Source organism: Homarus americanus, unplaced genomic scaffold (assembly GCF_018991925.1).
Source record: "Homarus americanus isolate GMGI-L3 unplaced genomic scaffold, GMGI_Hamer_2.0 scaffold11022, whole genome shotgun sequence".
Taxonomy (NCBI): Eukaryota; Metazoa; Arthropoda; class Malacostraca; order Decapoda; family Nephropidae; genus Homarus; species Homarus americanus.
Window position 1 is genome coordinate 14,118,688 of NW_024737068.1, and position 19,620 is coordinate 14,138,307.

The window sequence follows — 19,620 nt, forward strand, 5'->3', positions numbered from 1 at the left end:
GCCTTGTATGCTGAAATTTAGATAAATTTATTTTATGACACAGGAATTCTCCATGGGGAAAATGATACAGGAAGATTAAAGTAGGGCTAGGTTATTTGTTGTCTCCAAGAATATTGGTTATCTTGAAGCGCAGTAATAACATTATAACAACAACAGCGCTGAAAGTGGCAAGGTGCCATGCCATCACATCATGGCGAACACCCAAGGTTTTTAAATTAAGCACTACTGTATACTTTATTATGTTATTTCAATAGATATTAACCTCTGAGGCTCCTTTGCATAATCAAATTCATAATGGTTAAATTTGCGTATGTTGAGGCTCTGGTGTACTGTATTGATATTTCTGGTTAAGGTATTTGTATACAGTAAATTGTATAGTAACAAACAAAACTTCATCCCTCTTAATGAGACTGAGTCACTAGAATGAGTCTCCGAACTGATATACCCTGACTGTCGTTTGGTGCGGGTGTGCTGTTTTATTTTATTTGGGATCAGTATTGTTTCAGTTTGGAAGGAGTGAACTTTTGTTCATACTGTACAACTGTTATTTGTGATATATTTATCGGGATTGTTTTACTCTCCACTAGACCCCAATCCCTACCAACAAACCTGGAGTAGAACCAAAGCGACCATCTCGCCCAGTCAATGTAACTGCACTCTGTCGTATATCTCCCACAGTAACCAACAGAATACAGGTGAGTTGAACAATACTTCTATGCCCTCACAGTGTATGTGAGGAACATTGGTATGCACTTGTCCATCCATGCCTCTTTTTGTTCAGTCCTTGTTTTCTCACTGGAATTTTGCAAATTTTCCCCATGCAAAGAGCAGTGCAGTGTTAGAGGCTTCTTTATACTCATTTTCATAAATTTGTTAGATTTTTAGTCTGGTGGATTTCTGCATCAGTAGGAGTGTATGTGTTTAAAAACACAAGTGTAACAATAATATAATGTACTGTACAAATTACTTGTTGCTCTTGTAAATCAAGAAATTTACAGGGATTATGGCATGGCCCAGCTTTGAATTAGTGGATTGTATAAAATATTACACCCCAAAGTACAGTGGGGTAAGCTATAACGAACGGATTCTACTACGAATATTCCTATAACGAACGGTTTTACCTATAAAATTGAGAATGCTATAACGAACGCAACCCCTACAACGAACGCGGATGAATACAGGACTATTTCGTCTGGCGCATGAATATTGTTGTACCGCGGCTCACAACAAGAGCGTCAGGTGCCATATTGGTTCATTGTGTAGTCAGTGCACCACTGAACTTGTTGAAATTTCGTCTTTTGATGTGGAAATTCGTGTTATTTTTATAACTATTTTGTTATACAAGTGTACAATTGTAACAATGAATCGTCAAAAGCGAGTGAGAAAGCTAATAACCCTTGAAACTAAGAAAGAAATTATAAATAAAGTGCCTGTAAAACAGTCACCAAAGAGGGCTAGGAAGGATGACTCCTCTCCTTCCACCTCTTCTCCATAATTCTCTCCTCCCCCCCCCTCCTCCTCTGCCTCCTGTCCTGTATTTTTTTACAATTTCCACAGAATTTTTTCAGTGATAAGTGGTTGTATTTGGGGGCCTGGAGCGGATTAATCCTATAACGAACGAATGCTATAAAGAACGAGGTTCTAGAACCAATTAGATTCGTTATAGCATACCCCCACGGTATATCATATTTTGTCATTTCAAATTTTTTCTTATTTATTTAATTTCCCTTTCCTGATTGTATTTTTCTTTTTCTTTTGTCTTTGTTTTCTTATTTCCTTCCTTCTACTTTTCTGATTGTGTATGCCCACTAAAGTAATTTTGTCACATTTTGTTTCTAATTGCAAGAAATTAGTGACAGCGTCGTTCATGTGATCCCTTAAGCACCATGTGGTGTTTTTATACTAAAGTTTAGAGTATTGTTGTAAAATATAGACAGTGGCTGAATTATTTAGGGAAATTTTTAATAAGTATCCACCCCCTGAGTGCTGAAGTAAAGTGAAAATGATATTGGTTGTCATTTAATTTCCGGGTCTCACAGGTATTGTATTGTTTCTCTTGTCCATGATTCTTAATGGAGCTATAGTTTTGTAATGTGATTCCCAAGTACCTCTTGTTACCTATATAAAGATGCCATAGGTGCTTTTATACTGTATTACGCATATAAACACTTGAATTTTGGGTTCTGTACTTCAGTATATTTTGAATTTATTTAATAAATAATGTGGAATGTTTGCAGGTGTCCTGGGCCTCAGAATATGGGCGGTGCTATGTCATATCTGTTTACTTGGTGCAGAAGTTATCCTCAGATGACCTACTACAGAGATTAAAAAATAGAGGGGCCAAAATTGCAGACTTCACAAGATCACTCAGTAAGTGTTGATGCTTTTCTGTTTATTACATAGCGTTATAGTAACTAATAGCTGATTAACCAAATGGATATGATTTTATGCTGTTTCGCATTTGATAGATCACACCAGTACATAAATTATCATACTACAGTAAAATGAAAATATTTTAAAGTGAATTCATTCTTATTTTTCTTGCAGTAAAACAGAAACTACAAGAAGATGCAGATTGTGAAATAGCCACAACATCTTTGCGATGCTCTCTTATGTGTCCTCTTGGGAAGATGCGAATGATGTTACCATGTCGAGCGAGTACCTGTGATCACCTCCAGTGTTTTGATGCATCACTTTATTTACAAATGAATGAACGAAAACCCACCTGGACGTGCCCTGTTTGTGACAAGAGTGCTGTCTACGATTGTTTAGTGATTGATGGGTTAGTGCTATTATGTTTACTGTTACAGTATCTTCCTTTCTCTTTATGAGATATACAGTAGCCTAGGGTTATTTCAAGAGATCGGGACTGAGAGCATTTCTGGAAAGGAAAATCATTACAAAATAAGGGATTAGGGGCTGGAGGCCTAAAATATTCACCAAACGATACTTGAAAAGATTAATAACTTATTAAAACCAACCTAGAAATGTACAGTATTTTGATATCCCATATAAAATTAAGAGAACTGTATAAAATGAAGAAAATTACATAAAAACAATAAAAGAAAATAGCACAATATATGACAGCCTCTGATCGACCCATTGACCTACAGAATCAGCGGTAATCAGCACATTAACTAGCAACTTAAGGATTTTATATTAATCATGATGTACCATAAACCATAAGAGGCCGATCATATGAGAATAAAATACTGAATCAATGAACTTGATGAATGCGTCAACCCCCGATAAGCCACATTCGTCAGGTTTATTTTTTATTTATTTATTTATTTATTTTATTCAGTACAGGTACTGTATTTCGTATATTCTTGTATGCTCGGCCTCTTATAGCTTATGGTTCATCATGATTAATATAACATCTTCAATAGTAGAGAAAAAATGCAATATGTAATTTGTAAAATAACTTGAAAATAAAAGGATAAGCTGTGAGAGCTTTCAGCAGACCAGATTACAACAAGGTTACTATAACATACTGTATAGTGTTTGTTATGAAGATACCTTCCTAACAACATTATTTATTACCTTTGAGTGGTACATGATGGCTCAATTTGGCTACTTGTACACTGAGACAACTGATTAATGAACAAACCAGGGTACAGTAATCCCGTGTTTTTCGCGGGAATTACGTTCCTGAAACCCCCGCGAATATCCTTAAATGTGCACGTATATGTTGGCATTTCCAATCCATCTCTTTTTTTTTTTCTTTGCCTTTAGTGTTTAGCTACTTCTATTGTACCATTCATTAACATTAAATAAAATGACTTAAAACATATATATTATTTTTTTTACATTAAATTTACTACAGCTACAACCAGGGTCCTATTTTCGTAATTTTCTCGTGTAGAACTATCTCCCGGACTCCCGACTGTAAACACAAACGAAAACAATGGCGTCCCATCTCCTCTTGTGTGACCATATTATTATTCATTTATATTGTATAAGGTGCATTCAGAAACATTATTTAAAGAATATAGTTTGCATTTTTCATTAATTGTATTGTTTTGGGGGGAAATGAGGGTAAAAAGCCACACAAAAGATATGAAAAGGTCACACTTGGGAATGCATCTCATTATTATTGCTTTATTTTAATGGGAATTAATGATTCGCGATACGATAATTCACCTTACACTGCAATATTGTAGGATACATTAACGTTATTATTCGAGGCTTTACTGTACTATACTAATTTACTAAGTGCTGAAGACAGACATTGTGGTAAACATGGGTGGTGAAGGAGCTAGATCTATCAACTGTTTGTCCTTGTAAACAAACGATTCATGATGTTGAGTATGGGATTCTTTTTTCAGGAGAGATGACTCTTTCATAATAATATTTTATCAACCTGGTACCAAATGAACCCACTGGATTTTACGGCATATAAGGCACACTTTTTTGCTTGAAAAATGGCTAAAAAATTGGTTTATGTCCTATGTGTGAAGCTGCTGTCTTTCGTAAGTTAATGAATCCCCCTGTTGCTGTCTCCAGTAGGCTAAATTCTACTTAACCCAACTCCAGAATTAAAAATATGTTATTGCTTACTTAAACACATTATCATTATTTTTATTTATTAAAAAATAATTAATGTCAATATTAAAGCTCGATTTATAACTTCTGTACTGATGATGATAACCTGAGACGATTACCTTCCGTATGGCAGACACCCAACTCATCAGAGGTAGCTAAGCAGTAACCATTTCTGAACTCTCACAAGCATTCCTATATAGTATCTATTAATGTAATATCTGTAACATTTATTTTTAAATCTACGCATACCTGATACAAATGAAGATTTACAGATAACTTTCATTTCACATTTGCATCTGTTAACATCACTTGCAGCATCGTAGCCAAGTTAGACTTGTCACTGTAACCACCAGGCTACTGAGCCAATCTGCGAGGTGATGTGATTGTTTTTCAACATGTATTTTTGGGTAGATATACAGTATACGCTTTCTTCATTTATTTTTACTCGGTTACATGCACACACCAACCTACATACATATTGTGAGGAAAGGTTAAGGAAATAATTGTTTTAAGTTCAAACACCTGAAGGGAATATACATTTATTTGCACATGAGGTAACTGGCTCAGTGGGGGAGTGGGAAGAGGATAGTACTGTACAGTTGATACAGAATATAGTTTCCCTATATTCAATCATAATTCAAATTCTGTGGTTACTTATATACAGTACGTATACAACTTTACAGTAAATAACAATAAACTTGGTGAAAACAGTTGTTGACAACCAGACTTATATCTGCTATCAGCACAAAGTCATCAGGTAAGAGTAGGGGTCCATCATGGGTCTGTCTAGAACCCCCTTTTATTTATCATGGTGCTGGAGGCATTATCATGGCACTCTAGGATTGGCCTGCCTTGTGAGTTGTTGTATGCTGATGACTTAGTGCAGATAGTATAGAAGAGGCAGTGGAGATATTTAGGAAATGAAAAGATGGAATAGGGTCAAAGGACCTGATTGTGAATGTTAATAAAACAAAAGTATTGATCAGTGGTTTGGGTGAGGGACCTATGGTGGAAAGTGGGAATTGGCCATGTGTTGTTTGTAAGAAGGGTGTTGGCAACAACACAATATTGTATGATGAATAGAAGGTGGGTACACAAGAGTTGCAGGTGAATATATGGCAGACTGTGGGATGTTGCTGAGTGTTCTATATGTGCAAGTAACCATGTGCCCACAGTAAGGCTGGAGAAATTCAATGTTGAGGAAATATCCCTGGACTGTGTCGATGAGTTTTGTTACCCGAGTGACATGATCAGCTGGGTATTGAGAAGATTAGTGAAGCTCTTCATAGAGGCAGGCTGAGATGATTTGGGCATGTAGAGAGAATGAATGAGACCAAATGGTCAAGAGACCCATGAACCTTAATGTGGAGGGGATTGGAGTCAGGGGTAGGCCAAGAATGCTCTTCACTTTTTCTGCCAAAGCTGTGTCAGTTGATGCAGTCTCACCAGTGTGTGTCTGTCTATCTTCCTGATTGTCTCTCTATCACTTACTCTGTCTCTTCCTCTCCTGCTTTTGTTTTGTGTGAATGTTTAGTTTGTTATTTCCTTTGATAAAAGTTTTTGCATTTAGCTCAGCTTCAGTTCAGGCTTGCTTTACATAATCATCAATCTTCCTTTTACTCCTGTAATAGATGCTTAACGAATAATTTATATTTTTTATATATCTATTTCTGCTACAGGTACTTCCAAGAGGTCCTTCAACAGAATTCTAGCTGTAATGAAGTGACATTACACAAAGATGGGGGTTGGACACCTCTCATGCCCAAGAAGGAACAAAAAGAGCCTGAGGTTGAGAAGCGGAAATCTGAAGTAGCTGTAGAAACATTAAGTGATGACAGTGATGATGATGATGATACTCGAGACCAAGATGATGGTGGGTGGCAAACAGCATTGTATTAAGAATTTATATTAGACCAAATTATTTGAAAACTTCCATAGGTATAAGAGCAAAACAAATTTGTAATCAGTGCATTTATTTATTTATTTTTCAATGAGTCATTTGTGTGTACTGTACTAACAATATGGAATTAATTTTATGAAACATAAGGCTATTAAATTTTTTTCATATTATCTCAGGATGCCATGACATCAGTTTAAAAAGTAGGCTTATGCTTGGGGTGAACCATGTGTGAACAGCACTACCTATCATTGTGTAAATCAGAGCGCACCCAACCTTCATAGTGAGTGGACGTGCTACGCGTCGCTCCCTGCTCAGTTCAAATCGCTGACCGTTACGACTGTCTGCCTTGTTTTTCGCGTTGGGTCCGTTCTGACTGCTTTATCATGTAGTTGTACATGGATATCATTATTCTTGTACACTGCGCTTCTTCCCTATCCTATCCTTTCGCCTAGAGTCCCTGCTGTTTGGTAACGACGCGAACCCTGCGGGCAGAGCCTCAAGGTGGGCCCTCAGAGGGCTGCTGAGTCGAGACAGTAAGGGTGGCAACATTTTCTGTTAGGGATTCGACAGTGCTTCATAACCTGTCACTGCTAGGTGTTAGGGCTTGGCTAGGCCCCCGCCAGGGGATTGTCTGTTCACCCTACCCCTAGACCCGTCTTTACTTGCCCAGCAAGCGGACAGAAGGAGCGGCATCCATGGGGTTTAGCTGAGGTGGACAGATTAGGTAGAATTTTCATTCATTCATTCATATATGTTACTGACCATGGCCAAAGTGAGAGTGAAGATCTCCGGAACCCCGACCCAGGGGGTCTCGGATAGGGTTAAAAAGGCTATTGAGCGACCTAAGGGTGAGGATAAATAGACTTGTGGATCTGACAGATGGTTACATCATCCTCACAGAAACAGATGAAGATGCTGATAAACTACTTAAGTCTAGTGCCATGGACAAAATGAAAACCAACGGTTACGAGGTCATTGTCCCACGGGAATACGGCGCCAAACTCACCCTTGTATGTAAGAAGTTAGACAAAGATGTAGTGGAAAATAACGCAGAAGAAATAAGAGATGAAATACAAAAGCAAAACAATGTCAAGGTTGTGGAGGTGTATCCTATGTATGCCCATAATATAATCAAGGTTTGCTTTGCAGACACAACAGATGCAAAAAGAATGAAGGAGAAGGGGCTCTATGCATATGGCACTTCCATCTCATCCCACCAAATAGAATATGAAAAGTATAAGCCCATCCAACAATGTATGAAGTGCTATAAATACAATGACCACATGACCAAGAACTGCCCCATGCAAGGGGTCATATGCTCTGAGTGTTCATCTGATCAGCACTTCTACAAAGACTGCCGTAGCACCATAAAAAAGTGTGTTGTCTGCGAGGGTGACCACAGGACCTTCCCTGCCACCTGCCTGGTCAGGAAACAGGTACTTCCAGAAACAGAGAAGAGACTGACCGAAATAACCAAACAAAAAGAAACCAGGGAAATTTCTAACATCATAGAAAGGACCACTCAGTCGACAATCATGGCTTACAGCCAAACCCTAAAAGACGCTCTAAAAGAAACTCAAGCAGACTCCCAAAAGCTCAACAATGTCAGCGAGACCATGGAAGTCCTGCAATCAGAGATAAGAACCATCAAGGACTCAATAAAACAGGCAGTTACTGAGTCACTGGGCGCCATGAGGGACGCAGTGGCCGAGAGCATCAGGAGTGTCTCCTCTCCACAGCTGGACGAGTCCAAAGCCACCACTATATACTTGTCTTACCTGCATGCCCATCACATGAACATGGTTCATCCAGGTTCATTCTCGAAACACCTCAACGAGACACTAACCAGGAACAACATTGCACCTGTTGAAATAAGCGACAAAGTCCCTTCAAAAGAAATCCTTAAGGCAGTAACCCACTCAACGACTTATCGACGACCTCAACCCACGCCAGAAATAGACCATGACCTCCTTGACTTAGGCAAAAGTCAGTATAACCGCAATCCCGACGTGGCCAGTCAGTCCCCCTGGGATCACAGCTCCAAAGACACCGTAAATGCCTGGGATCTCATTACATGCACTCCCAGCGGCGACGGTGACCATCGGACTGCAACCACAGTCAATGGCTGCGACCAGATGATGACGACTCACCCCACAGAGGAACAAGACCCTCGAGCTGCAGCGTCAGTTGATTACTACGACACGCAGGCCCAGGACCTGAACACCTTCCTGTACACGGGTGACGAGAAGTTCGAGGGCCCGCCATTGACTGACAAGCAGATGTCCGAAGGTTCTGCTAAGAAGTTCCGTCCCCCTAGAAATGGCAGAAGCCGAGCAAACACTCCAAGCGACGCCCCAAGCTACAGTCTCCGAAATGGCAGTCGTTAGCAGGATGAAAATTGTCCAACATAATGTCCTACACTGGTCCCTTAATAGATGTAACGAACTGTCTAACTTATACTATCAATTAGACCCAGACATCATTCTGTTAAACAGCACTGGCATAAAGGACGAAAGTAAGCTGAAAATTTTTGGCTACACTGTATACCAGAGGAACATGACGGGTGAGCTGAACGATGGTGTTGCTGTGGCCATCAGGTCACGGCTGAGTCACAGAGTGTTGCCAGACTTCGAGGATTCAGTTCTGGGAGTGCAGGTGGAGACAACTAGGGGACCTGTTATCATAGGCACAATGTACCTACCTCCCAGACGTCCTTACTTACGCCACAGAAAACCAACATACATCATAGGGGACTTAAATGTGCGCCACGCCATACTAGGACATGGTAATGAGAACAACGTCGGTGTGGCGCTGTATGACAACATCAGAAGGGGAAAACTGCAACACCTCGGGCCAGATTTCCCGACATTGATCAGACGTGCCAGTGCCACAACACCCGACATAATCCTCTCTAACAACGAGGCCGTCCTGAACAGGCACGTTACCGCTGGACCCATCAGTACCAGCGATCACCTGCCAGTCGTCGTGACGCTCTCATCCAATCCCATTATGATCCCCGCCAACATCAGGTCAAACCTCAAACGGGCAGACTGGGCCTCCTTCAAGGAGTCTCTCAGTCTCAAGCAGGGGAGAAACCTGGAAGCCAGCCAGCCCCAATGACATCGACGACGCGGTCGAACAATGGTATAAGGATGTGAAGACGGAGATGGACAACAACATCCCGACCACCAGTTACAGGACCATTCCCCATCCTCACACTAGTCACCAGCTGAGGCAGCTCAGTGTCCAGTACGCTCACGTGAGACAGCTAGCCAGTATCCGCAGGTGGACGCAGGAGCTGAGAGACCGGTACCGAGAGCTACAGACGGACATCCAGCACGAGAGCAAACGTCTACATGAACAAAAGTGGGCCGCCTTGGTGTGGGAGGCAGCCAACAATTACCGCGATTCTGCTGCATTCTGGAAAGGGATCAAGCGACTGATGGGTTCCACCTCTTGCACGGTCCCTTACCTGCTCGACCAAAACAACATAAAAATATTCGAGGAAGAAAACCAAGAACAACTACATCGACGATATTTACGAAAGATCTTTACCATTAGTGAACAGGAGAACGAGGGCTTCGACAGGGAGTTTGAGGAGGACATTTTAGGTCAGTTGCAGGACCATCAGCACCTGCTCCAGCCGCTCCCACAGGCTGACTTCACGAGACTGGTTGACGGAAGCTACCTGACGGAGCGCATAGTTCCTGCAGATGTGTCAGCCGTCATAAAGGGGTTTAAAAACAAATCACCTGGTCAAATTCACATTAACAAGAAGATCCTGGCTCAACTCCCCGACAATATGATAGAGAGGCTTGCTCATATATGCAATGCCTGCTTCGCCTCTGGATACTTCCCTAAGATGCTCAAAATTGCCGTTATTCGCCTCATACCAAAAGCAGGGAAGCCTCCAAACAAAGTCGAAAACTTTCGACCAATATCGCTGCTAGAGGTACCTGCCAAAATCTTCGAAAAAATAGTCAACAAGCGATTGCGGATGTATCTGGAGGATGAAGACGTGCATAATCCCCGCCAGTACAAAGGCACATCCACCGCCATAGCTCAGGCCTACGAGCAGATCGCCAATGCCATGACTGGCCGCCTGCAGTGCAATATAGTACTGAGGGACGTCAGCAAAGCGTTTGACAAAGTTGGGCACGCGGGGCTGCAGTATAAGATCATACAACTGGGGCTACCCGAAAATCTGACGCGCCTGCTGTGTAACTTCATTATGGACCGCAGAGCCAAAATCAAGATGCAAGAACATTTTGGAGAAGAATTCTCACGATCGAGCGGCGTGCCTCAGGGCTCTTGTCTCTCACCAACCCTTTACACACACTACACGGCTGACCTGCCACCCCCAATTGTCGGCAACGAGTACGTCATGTATGCCGACGATGTAACACAGATCGTCACCTGCCCAGGAAGGTCCACAGCAAGGATGACGCGACTCACTGCTCGGGCAATAGAGGAGATCTCGGAGTATGAAAATAAATGGAAAATAAAAACAAACAAAACGAAATTTGAGGTCATACCCATAGCCAAATTCAAACCGGCCCCATTGATGATCGACGACGAAGAGATTGAGTACTCTAAACAAGGCAGGTTGCTCGGCCTCATTATTTCTCGGACGAGCATCATTCCCCACGTGAAGGACAGACTAAATAAAGCCAAAGTCGCCGCAGCCAAATTAAAATGTTTTAAATTGATGCCTGAGAAGATACAAGTTCACCTGTACAAGGCACTGGTGAGGCGTGTGTTGGAGTACCCATCTATACCTCTCGTCACACTCGGGAAGACTAGACTACAACAACTACAGAGCTTCCAAAACAAGTGTTTGAGGTCAGCCAGTGGCCAAGCGCCACCCTACCAGGAGACAGTGGAAACCTTCCACCTAAGAAATAAAACAGGGGCCCTCAACTTCAGGTTCCATCGCCTAGGGAAGAAGGTTTGGGACAAGCTCCTGGACGACCCTCACAGCCCAGACCACCTAAGCGGGGAAGACATCAACGGAGGGAGACCCCACGCCTGGTGGCTCCGGAGTCTGCCCGCACTACAACAACCCAACCCACGACCCATCTATGTCCGCCACAGTGATCCACCTTAGATTAAAACTTAGATGATATAAATTCACATTTAATAAGTCACAATCGAGTCCATAACGTAATACAGTATAAGATGTTAATAAACTTGTAATTGTAAAATCAATCTTGTCATTGTCTACTAAAATAACCATTGTGCAACCTCATTCTAAATCCTAGGTTAGCTTAGTTAGCCAACAAACTCTGTAATATGTAATACAAGGGGTGTCGTCCCCCTCTGTTTAGCTCATTAAACTTCTTTTCCAACCTTTCCCCCCACGACTATATGTTGTGACTTCTCCATCCCTCATGTCTGGCTGTGCCTTGAGCCCCAGCATGCCTTCTATCCTTTCCCCACCTTAACCTAAAAAAAAAAAAAAAAAAAAAATTGTGTAAATGCTACCATATGTAAATTCTGCCAAATTTTGTGTGAATACATTGTGATGCATAATATGATACATGTACTTCAAAAAGTCGTTACCTACTACCTAGTACACCAGCTCCCACATTCCTCCTTTTGTTCTTGCAGAACATACCCGTTTATGGAAGTACAAGGGGAACAGTTTTCCATGTACTCCTCTCTACCTCTTTATCCTGTTATTGGTATTTTTCCCCTACTCTCCTTTCTAGGCATTCATTTACATTTTCTTTGTTATCCCTTATTCATCAAATCTTTACACATGCCTGTAGCACTCCATCTTTTATTATCTTTAGCTACTCCCTTCTTTATATTGTATTCATTCCTCACTTTATTCCCTCTGATTTTAATGTTCTCTTTCATTTTGATAGTACCTGTACATTTTACAATACGTAAAGTACAGTTTGATTTCAATAACCTATAGGTTATCAAACGTCAATGTGTGACCTCTGAGAATTATTCAGCTAAATCCTTTCCTTGTTTAGGGTTGACTACAATCATTCCTCAATTTACGAAAAGGATGCTTCCGAAAAAATAAAAAATACAAATATTTATTGTATGTAAAACATGAAAATTTTCCCCTACTCAAACTAGGACAGAGGTTTAATTCAATTTTGATTTGGTGGTTCACTTAAGGAGCAGTGAGGTTTACCTAACGTTAGGTGTCAAAACTTTTAAACTTAACACAAACAATTCTCGTTAATCATAAAAGGAAGTTCATATTCTAACCCCCTCAGCTCCTGCAATTTTGTTGAGCTAACAAGCATTACTTCTGGACTTAGTGAGTCCATAATGCTAACTGTTGCTTCATGTGGATCACCCCAGATGATTAGCACTGTATTCCTTCAAATTGTAACATACCGGGTATGCACACGCATACACATGCATACACACATGCACGCACACATATATCTCCATGTACTGCTCGAAGTGCGAGCCCCAAGGATGTGGGGGGTCCCATACACAGTGGAAAGGTTAATAATGTCCCACATAGTGTAAATGGAAGTGATGTAAGGTTGATGGATGCATTATAAGACTTAGGAATTTGGGAAAATTTACCTGTGCCTATTTTGACAGCACCCATTGTAGAAGAGGTAAACAATAAGAAAAAATCTGCTGAGCCAGAGATCATTACACTTACTGATAGTGAAGAAGACGATGACTCGGCACCACCTCCTGCCAAACGTCCTAATAATGGCCAAACTACTGTCCCGGTTTCTTCAGCATCTGCTTCTGGGTCAGCTGGCAATAGTACTCCACATGGTTCAGGTAGGTGATGATGAAGTGTTTATGTATTGTACAGTAGTGGTTGTTGTGGTGAAGGTGTTTAGTTGTGTTAGAAAACAGTTTACACTCTATTGTTGCAGGTGTTTTCTTGTGGATTTTATTATTTATTGTTATAAGTAATATCAGAGTGTTGATGCTGAACCCTGCAATATGCTTGTTTGTTGCTGCTCTTTTTTTTTTTTTTTTTTTTCTCTGTGGTAAACTCTTTTAAAAACACAGTCCACTCATTAATTTGTTGTATTGGACATTCAGATGAAGAATCATCCACATCAAAATGATTATTTAGGCAATTGTGTCTTGTTATTCCATTTTCTTAATTTTGTTTATTATTTTTAATTTTAGTATGTTGTAGTTGAATTTGGATATGAAACATTATACTGTACACCTATTGGGTTGAACATGCAGTAACAGTACTGTATATGATTTTCACATTACAATTTTTGCTTGCATTGTAATTGGCATCAGAAATGTTGGTCTGTATTATAAAATTAGAGTGGGAGGCATATTGAAAAGTGAAATCCTTCTAACATTTCTTACTCTTTGAATATTTGAAGATAATTCATGAAATGACATCCATCAAGGTTTTCTTCCCCATTATTAGCACATATATTAGAAGGGTCTTCATAAACTATTACATTGCTAGCATACTGTCAGATCTCTCATGAATTGGAAAAATGTACAAGTAAAGTGATGATTTATGGAAGTGAGAAAAGTGTCAAGCAGAAAACAGGTTTGGGGTCAGCTCAGATGGTATGGACATACAGAGAGAATGGAAAGTGAAAGAATAGTTAAAAAAAAAAATTAAATAAATAAATAAATAAAAAAAAATATGAGCCAAAGGTGGATAGTAAGAGAGAGAGAGAGAGAGAGAAAAACTAGGAAGGAGATGGAAGGGTAGGGTAAAGAAAGCACTAGAAGGGAGGGGGGATGGACATGAAGGAAGCAAGATTTTAGATTTAAATTGCCCCGGAGGGGGCTAGTTTATTGGGCACCCCCTTAAATCCTGTACAAGGTAAAGCGCAGAAGCGTTTACAGTGTCCATCTGGGAAGCATGTGGAGTTCATGCTTGCCTTTATGACTCATGCATTAAGGGCATAAAAGCCTGAAGGGTCATGGGTTTTGTCAGCAAGTTACATAAAGTGACAGAATGATGTGTGTGGGGGGAAATTTCCCGGAACAATTTATCTGTTTATGGCAAAGCGTGGCAGGTCCCTTATAATGTCAAATGCCAAGCCATAGGCATTGACAATATTGAGGGACATACCTTTTAGTGTGATTGTGATGGCGTGTATGTTGGTAGTGTCGGCTTCAAGGGGACGTCGAGAGGTTGGTAGGGCAGGTCCTTCTTGGCGTAGATACGTACTCCACTAGCATGTCCGCATGGTGGTCAATTGATGTGGAGAACTGGAGTGGATGGGCCCCAGGTGCCGGTGGGGGACGGGGAGCCTAGGGTGGTGTCCTCGGGTCCATGGGCGACAATGCTCTAATGAGTGGAGAGCATGGGGGTCAAGTGATTTTTACCGAAGGTTGTACTTGTAATGATTGATGTTGACTTGTGTGAAACAACGGATAAACCAGATATGGAGCCTTGTTGTGAAAGGGAGTACCATACCTGAGCATATCTCTTACAGTACTAAGAATACATGAAAATAATTGAAGAGAAAGTGGTTGCATGTTTTTGCTCATAATTTCAGCTACTTCAATAATTGGGAATAGGCTTAAAAGAGTTAAAAAAATGATGTATTCCACCATTGCAAGCAGGCATGAAGTACAGTAGGGTCTCAGAGTACACAAGGGCAACATTCCTGGGATCTCCGTGTAAGCGCGAATTCGCATATACAGTATTTGGGTCCCCCTGTATACAGTATATATTATGTGTAACCCCTATTTTATATTAAGGTAACAGAAGCACAACTTCAGAGTTTGATATGCCACACCTTAGTAAACCCACTATCTTAACCCTTAAGCCCTGGGTTTGGGTGCTGGTGGCAGTACCCCCCCTACCCGGGGGTAATTCGAGAAAAATAAACTTTTCCAAAAATAATTTTTAACCTTTTAAAATGATAAAACAATAAAAGTTAAGTAAGAAGAACTATATATTGACCCTCTAGAAACTTTCCTGACTGAGCAGAGGGAGGGAGGAGGCGGGGGAGATAAGGAGACAGTGATGTTTTGACAGCTGACGTTCGTGGTCCCTCCACACTTAGCAGCTATTTTTAGCCCGCCTTTGTGTCAGAGGTGGCCAATAATGTATGTATTTACTGATCTTAATACTTATTTGCGATAAATAATTCATTTAGAATATTTTATTTGCATAATTTTTCATAAAAAAGTGCTTGGCAACACTCACCAGTGGGTCACTAGTCTGCCTGGCTGTTTTTGTGTTTGGTAAAGCAAGTAATGCATAAAATAATAATAATTCCACAAATAAATACATTATAACATAGTCATAGCATTGTTTTACAGTAATACTACCCTACAATACAACTACACTTTTAGCAATATTACTTTGATACAACATGATAAAATGGACAAATAATGAAAATGAAACAACCAAAGTTAGGAAGCTTCCCTGTGGTCAAGCGTGTGATGTGAGAGGCAAATAGTCACACTGGAACCTGATAACCCACGCTAGGTATTTAAACAGTGGCGGGAATAGGCGCGTGTTCAGGAACGTCACCTGGGGCGCTCTGGACTGGACGGACATTCTGGAATGTCACCCAGGCCTAAGGGTTAACTTTTTCTTTGAAAATTCTCACAGTATGCAAAAGAGAGGATACTTTGACAATAATTTAACCTACGGTACCATACAAACACCTTCAATATACAAACAAACACAAATATTACACCTACGTGTATACCATACGAACACTATAAATGTACAAGCAAATGCTCAAACCATCCTCTGGCTGATGCAACACAATTCAGCCAGGCAGTCACAAATCTGACTCAGAGACATGTGTAGCTGCTGCTGCTCTGCCCTATGTGTATGTCGTGATGTCACATAGAGAGATGGAGAGTGGCTGGGTGGGTGGCGAGTTGGCAACGTAGTTACAGCTTAATGCCTCAATGCCTCTACAACATTCACTTCTCACATACACACTCGTGCTCTTAATGTTTTTCTTATTTTATAATTTTATATTATATTTTCTTTATTTCTAAGCCACATTAGAGTATTTTAATGAATTATTTTTTCTCAAACAATCATGAACAAATGATAAATAAGCTGAGCTAGTTAGAGTTACTGAGTGGGTTGGCTCATGCGAGAACAAGACCCAAGCGTATGGGTGGTTCAGAGGGTCAGACATGCATATTATGGATACAAGTACTCTGTGACCCTAGTTTTATAGGCCAATAATACTATGCAATGGTCCCTCGGTTAACGAACACAATTCGTTCTACAGAGTCGTTCGTTAACCGAAATTTTTTTTAACCGAATCCATTATTTCAATGGGATATTTGGTAATTGGTTCCAGCTCACAGAGAAGTACATACAAAGTATAAAAAAAATGCAGTGAAGTACACTTACTTTGAGGTGTGTATGTAGAATGTTGCTGGTTGATGATGATATTGGGAATTAGAAGTGGGGGTGGAGGAGGAGAAGGGAGAAGAGAAGGAAGTGGGGATGGAGGAGAAATCGCCTTTCTTTGGACCCATGCTTGATGCGATAATTTCACAAATAAAATTTTAAGTTCACTAGCTGTAATTACAGATTATTTTATTTAAATTAACACTGCACTGCGCTATATATTATCAGTATGCTAACTAAATTTCAGAATGACCAATAATTTTAATGTAAAAACGTAAAAATACTCTGTATTCAAGAGAGCGACAAACACGATGTTTCCTCCACTGTAAACAAAGTTAAACTGACGCTTTGGCGGATGAGTCAAGTGGCTGATGGGCACACAAAAACTAGTTCCCTGTACTCATATACTATCAATATGTTATCTAAATTTTAAAATGAATAATAATTTTAATATAAAAAATGCAAAAATATTAAAGAGCACAGCCTTCTTGATATTTACTCCACTGGAAACGAATGTAAACATAGAATCAATTACTGTATTGGCGGACTAGCCGATCAGCTGATGCTCACAACAAAACGTGTTTGTCGGAAGGATTTCGTTATTCGAAGTTTTGATCGTTAACCGAATTGAAGATTCTTATGGGAGCTAATTCGTTAACCGAAGGACCACTGTACAGTAATATCTCCGTTAGCCGCAATCCCTCTTAGCCAGAACTCTCCAATACCCGAAATTGAAATATCCTCAGAATTTTCCAGAAAATTTCTCTCAATATTAGGTATGTGAATAATTTTCCAAGGTTGAAAATGAGGCGAAGTTTCTGAAATTTCAGGATTTTTTTTGGGGGGTGTTGGTTGGTTGGTTGGGAGCATATTCTTAGGATGAAATAATGTGCAATATGCAGAAAATTCTGAGAAACTTTTCCCAGTACCAGCAAAAATTACAGAGATGAGGGATCTTTCCGGGATTGAGAGAGTTGTCTCATTACTCGGAAGTGCTCTATACCAATTATTCCTGCTAACAGGAATATCACTAGTACTTTGAAATTTAGCAATCATATTGGACAGAAACTGCAAAATCTGTTCAATTATGATGAAAAATTCGATTACTGTACTTAATAACATTGACACTGCTTGGATAATAGTCTTATTTGTAAGTATAGTACAGGTAACTCGCTTTTTACGTGCGTTTGATATAAGCGTTTTTGGAATAATGCGATTGTTCAATTAATACCAAAAGCTAATTTACGCGTACCTATTTTTGAAATAACGCGCTCAAGACAGTTCAAATTTGCTGCGCATATTCGCCTGGTCACTTGGCAGTGGAGTCTCGTGTGATGCATGGTGAGGTGCTTGTAAGTTATTTCTATAAAGTTGCAGTCATATCAACATAAACGATTTTAATATTTTTATTTATAATAATAATAATTATAATAATGTAATAATAACGATTATTACTACTAATGATGAAGAAGATAATGATGATAATGAAGTACAGTATTCTGTACATCAACTGTGACAACGTCCAGCAAGCTTCCCGCGTATCGCTTTCTCAGTTCACACCAGCACTACTTTTTCTCTGTGCTCTCATTTGCACTGTGTGTGCATCACGTACCTTTTTAGTGATAAAACGCCGTTTTCTCCATTGAGCATGTCTGGAAAACGTCCATCTGCCTCCTCTGGGGCGCCTAAAGCTAAAAAGGCACGAAAAACAATCGCAATGGATGCGAAATTAAATGTGATCACCTGCCCTCAGAGAGGAGAGCGTGTGTCGGAGGTTGGCCGCGTGCTTGGTTTAAGTGAGAGCACTGTTCGTACCCTGTACGGTATATGATGGTTCCCCTAACCTGCACCATTTACATGTATTCCTATGGGAAAATTATGTTTAATTTATGCATTTTTTAATTAAGGGGTGGTTTTCAAGAATGTAACCCCCACGTAAAACGAGAGGTGGGTGTACAGTGAACCCTCGAAGATCCGGACTAAAAGGGGGAACCACCTGTCCGGAAAAACCGATTGTCCGGATATTCCGGTGAATAATAATTGATATAAGACACGCCAAAATTACAGTATTGTACTAATGTAGTGATAAATAAATTACCGTATATATACCATGCATTTACCTATGATAACATAATAAGAAGCATTGTATCATTACTAGAGTGAATGAAATAATATTCTCACAAACAACAATGGTCAACTCTGTTTATGTTTCCCACCTCCTCGAGCACCTGTGTCCAAGCAACTGACGGGTCAAGCAGCGCCCACGGGCCTAAATTGTTCTTTGCTCTGTTTTGGGAATGCTTCTTAGGGAAACTTCTAGGAGGCTTCTTAGCCCAGAACCCCCAAATTTTTTGTCCGGATCTTCCAAAATCCGGATTTACCAGGTCAGGATCTTTCAGGGTTTACTGTAGCCTTATTTATATGTTATTCAGATGAATATAAATATCTTTAGTACGCCTGTATTACTATTTGAATTTTAAGAATGCCATTGAGGAACTAATAAAATTTTGTTATTTAGTGGCCATACTGACAAGTACTGTAGACACTAGTGGCTATACGGAATATCACTGTTATATTTTCAATACCCGAATTTGTAGACATTTTGTGAGTGTGGGGCCACATTGCTAAGAGACAGATATTTTATATATATTTTTTCACTTCATATCCTGTATTAAATGGTGCATGGTTTCTGGAGATGAGTACATAGACTGTCCCTTCATTTGCTGTTAATATTTCTTTGCAACTGCTGCAATACATGTGTTTTGGTTTGGTGTGTATAGTATTAAAACAGATTATGCTTGCTATAAGTGCCGAGTTGGCTTGTGACCATTTTGTATGTACAGTAATTGAATGAGAATAA

The 19,620-nt window shown here is 40.1% G+C and overlaps 1 protein-coding gene across 6 annotated transcripts in view; it reads left to right on the forward strand.

The window, feature by feature from the left end:
* Positions 1 to 19,620, forward strand: part of LOC121872985 (E3 SUMO-protein ligase PIAS1-like) — a 127,345-nt gene that overhangs the window by 78,976 nt on the left and 28,749 nt on the right. For all 6 annotated transcript variants that reach the window (XM_042376178.1, XM_042376182.1, XM_042376179.1 and 3 more), the window contains 5 exons: positions 588 to 695; positions 2,238 to 2,370; positions 2,548 to 2,782; positions 6,225 to 6,418; positions 13,022 to 13,213. In XM_042376178.1, the coding sequence (XP_042232112.1) occupies positions 588 to 695; positions 2,238 to 2,370; positions 2,548 to 2,782; positions 6,225 to 6,418; positions 13,022 to 13,213 (862 nt within the window). The remainder of the gene's footprint in view (positions 1 to 587; positions 696 to 2,237; positions 2,371 to 2,547; positions 2,783 to 6,224; positions 6,419 to 13,021; positions 13,214 to 19,620) is intronic.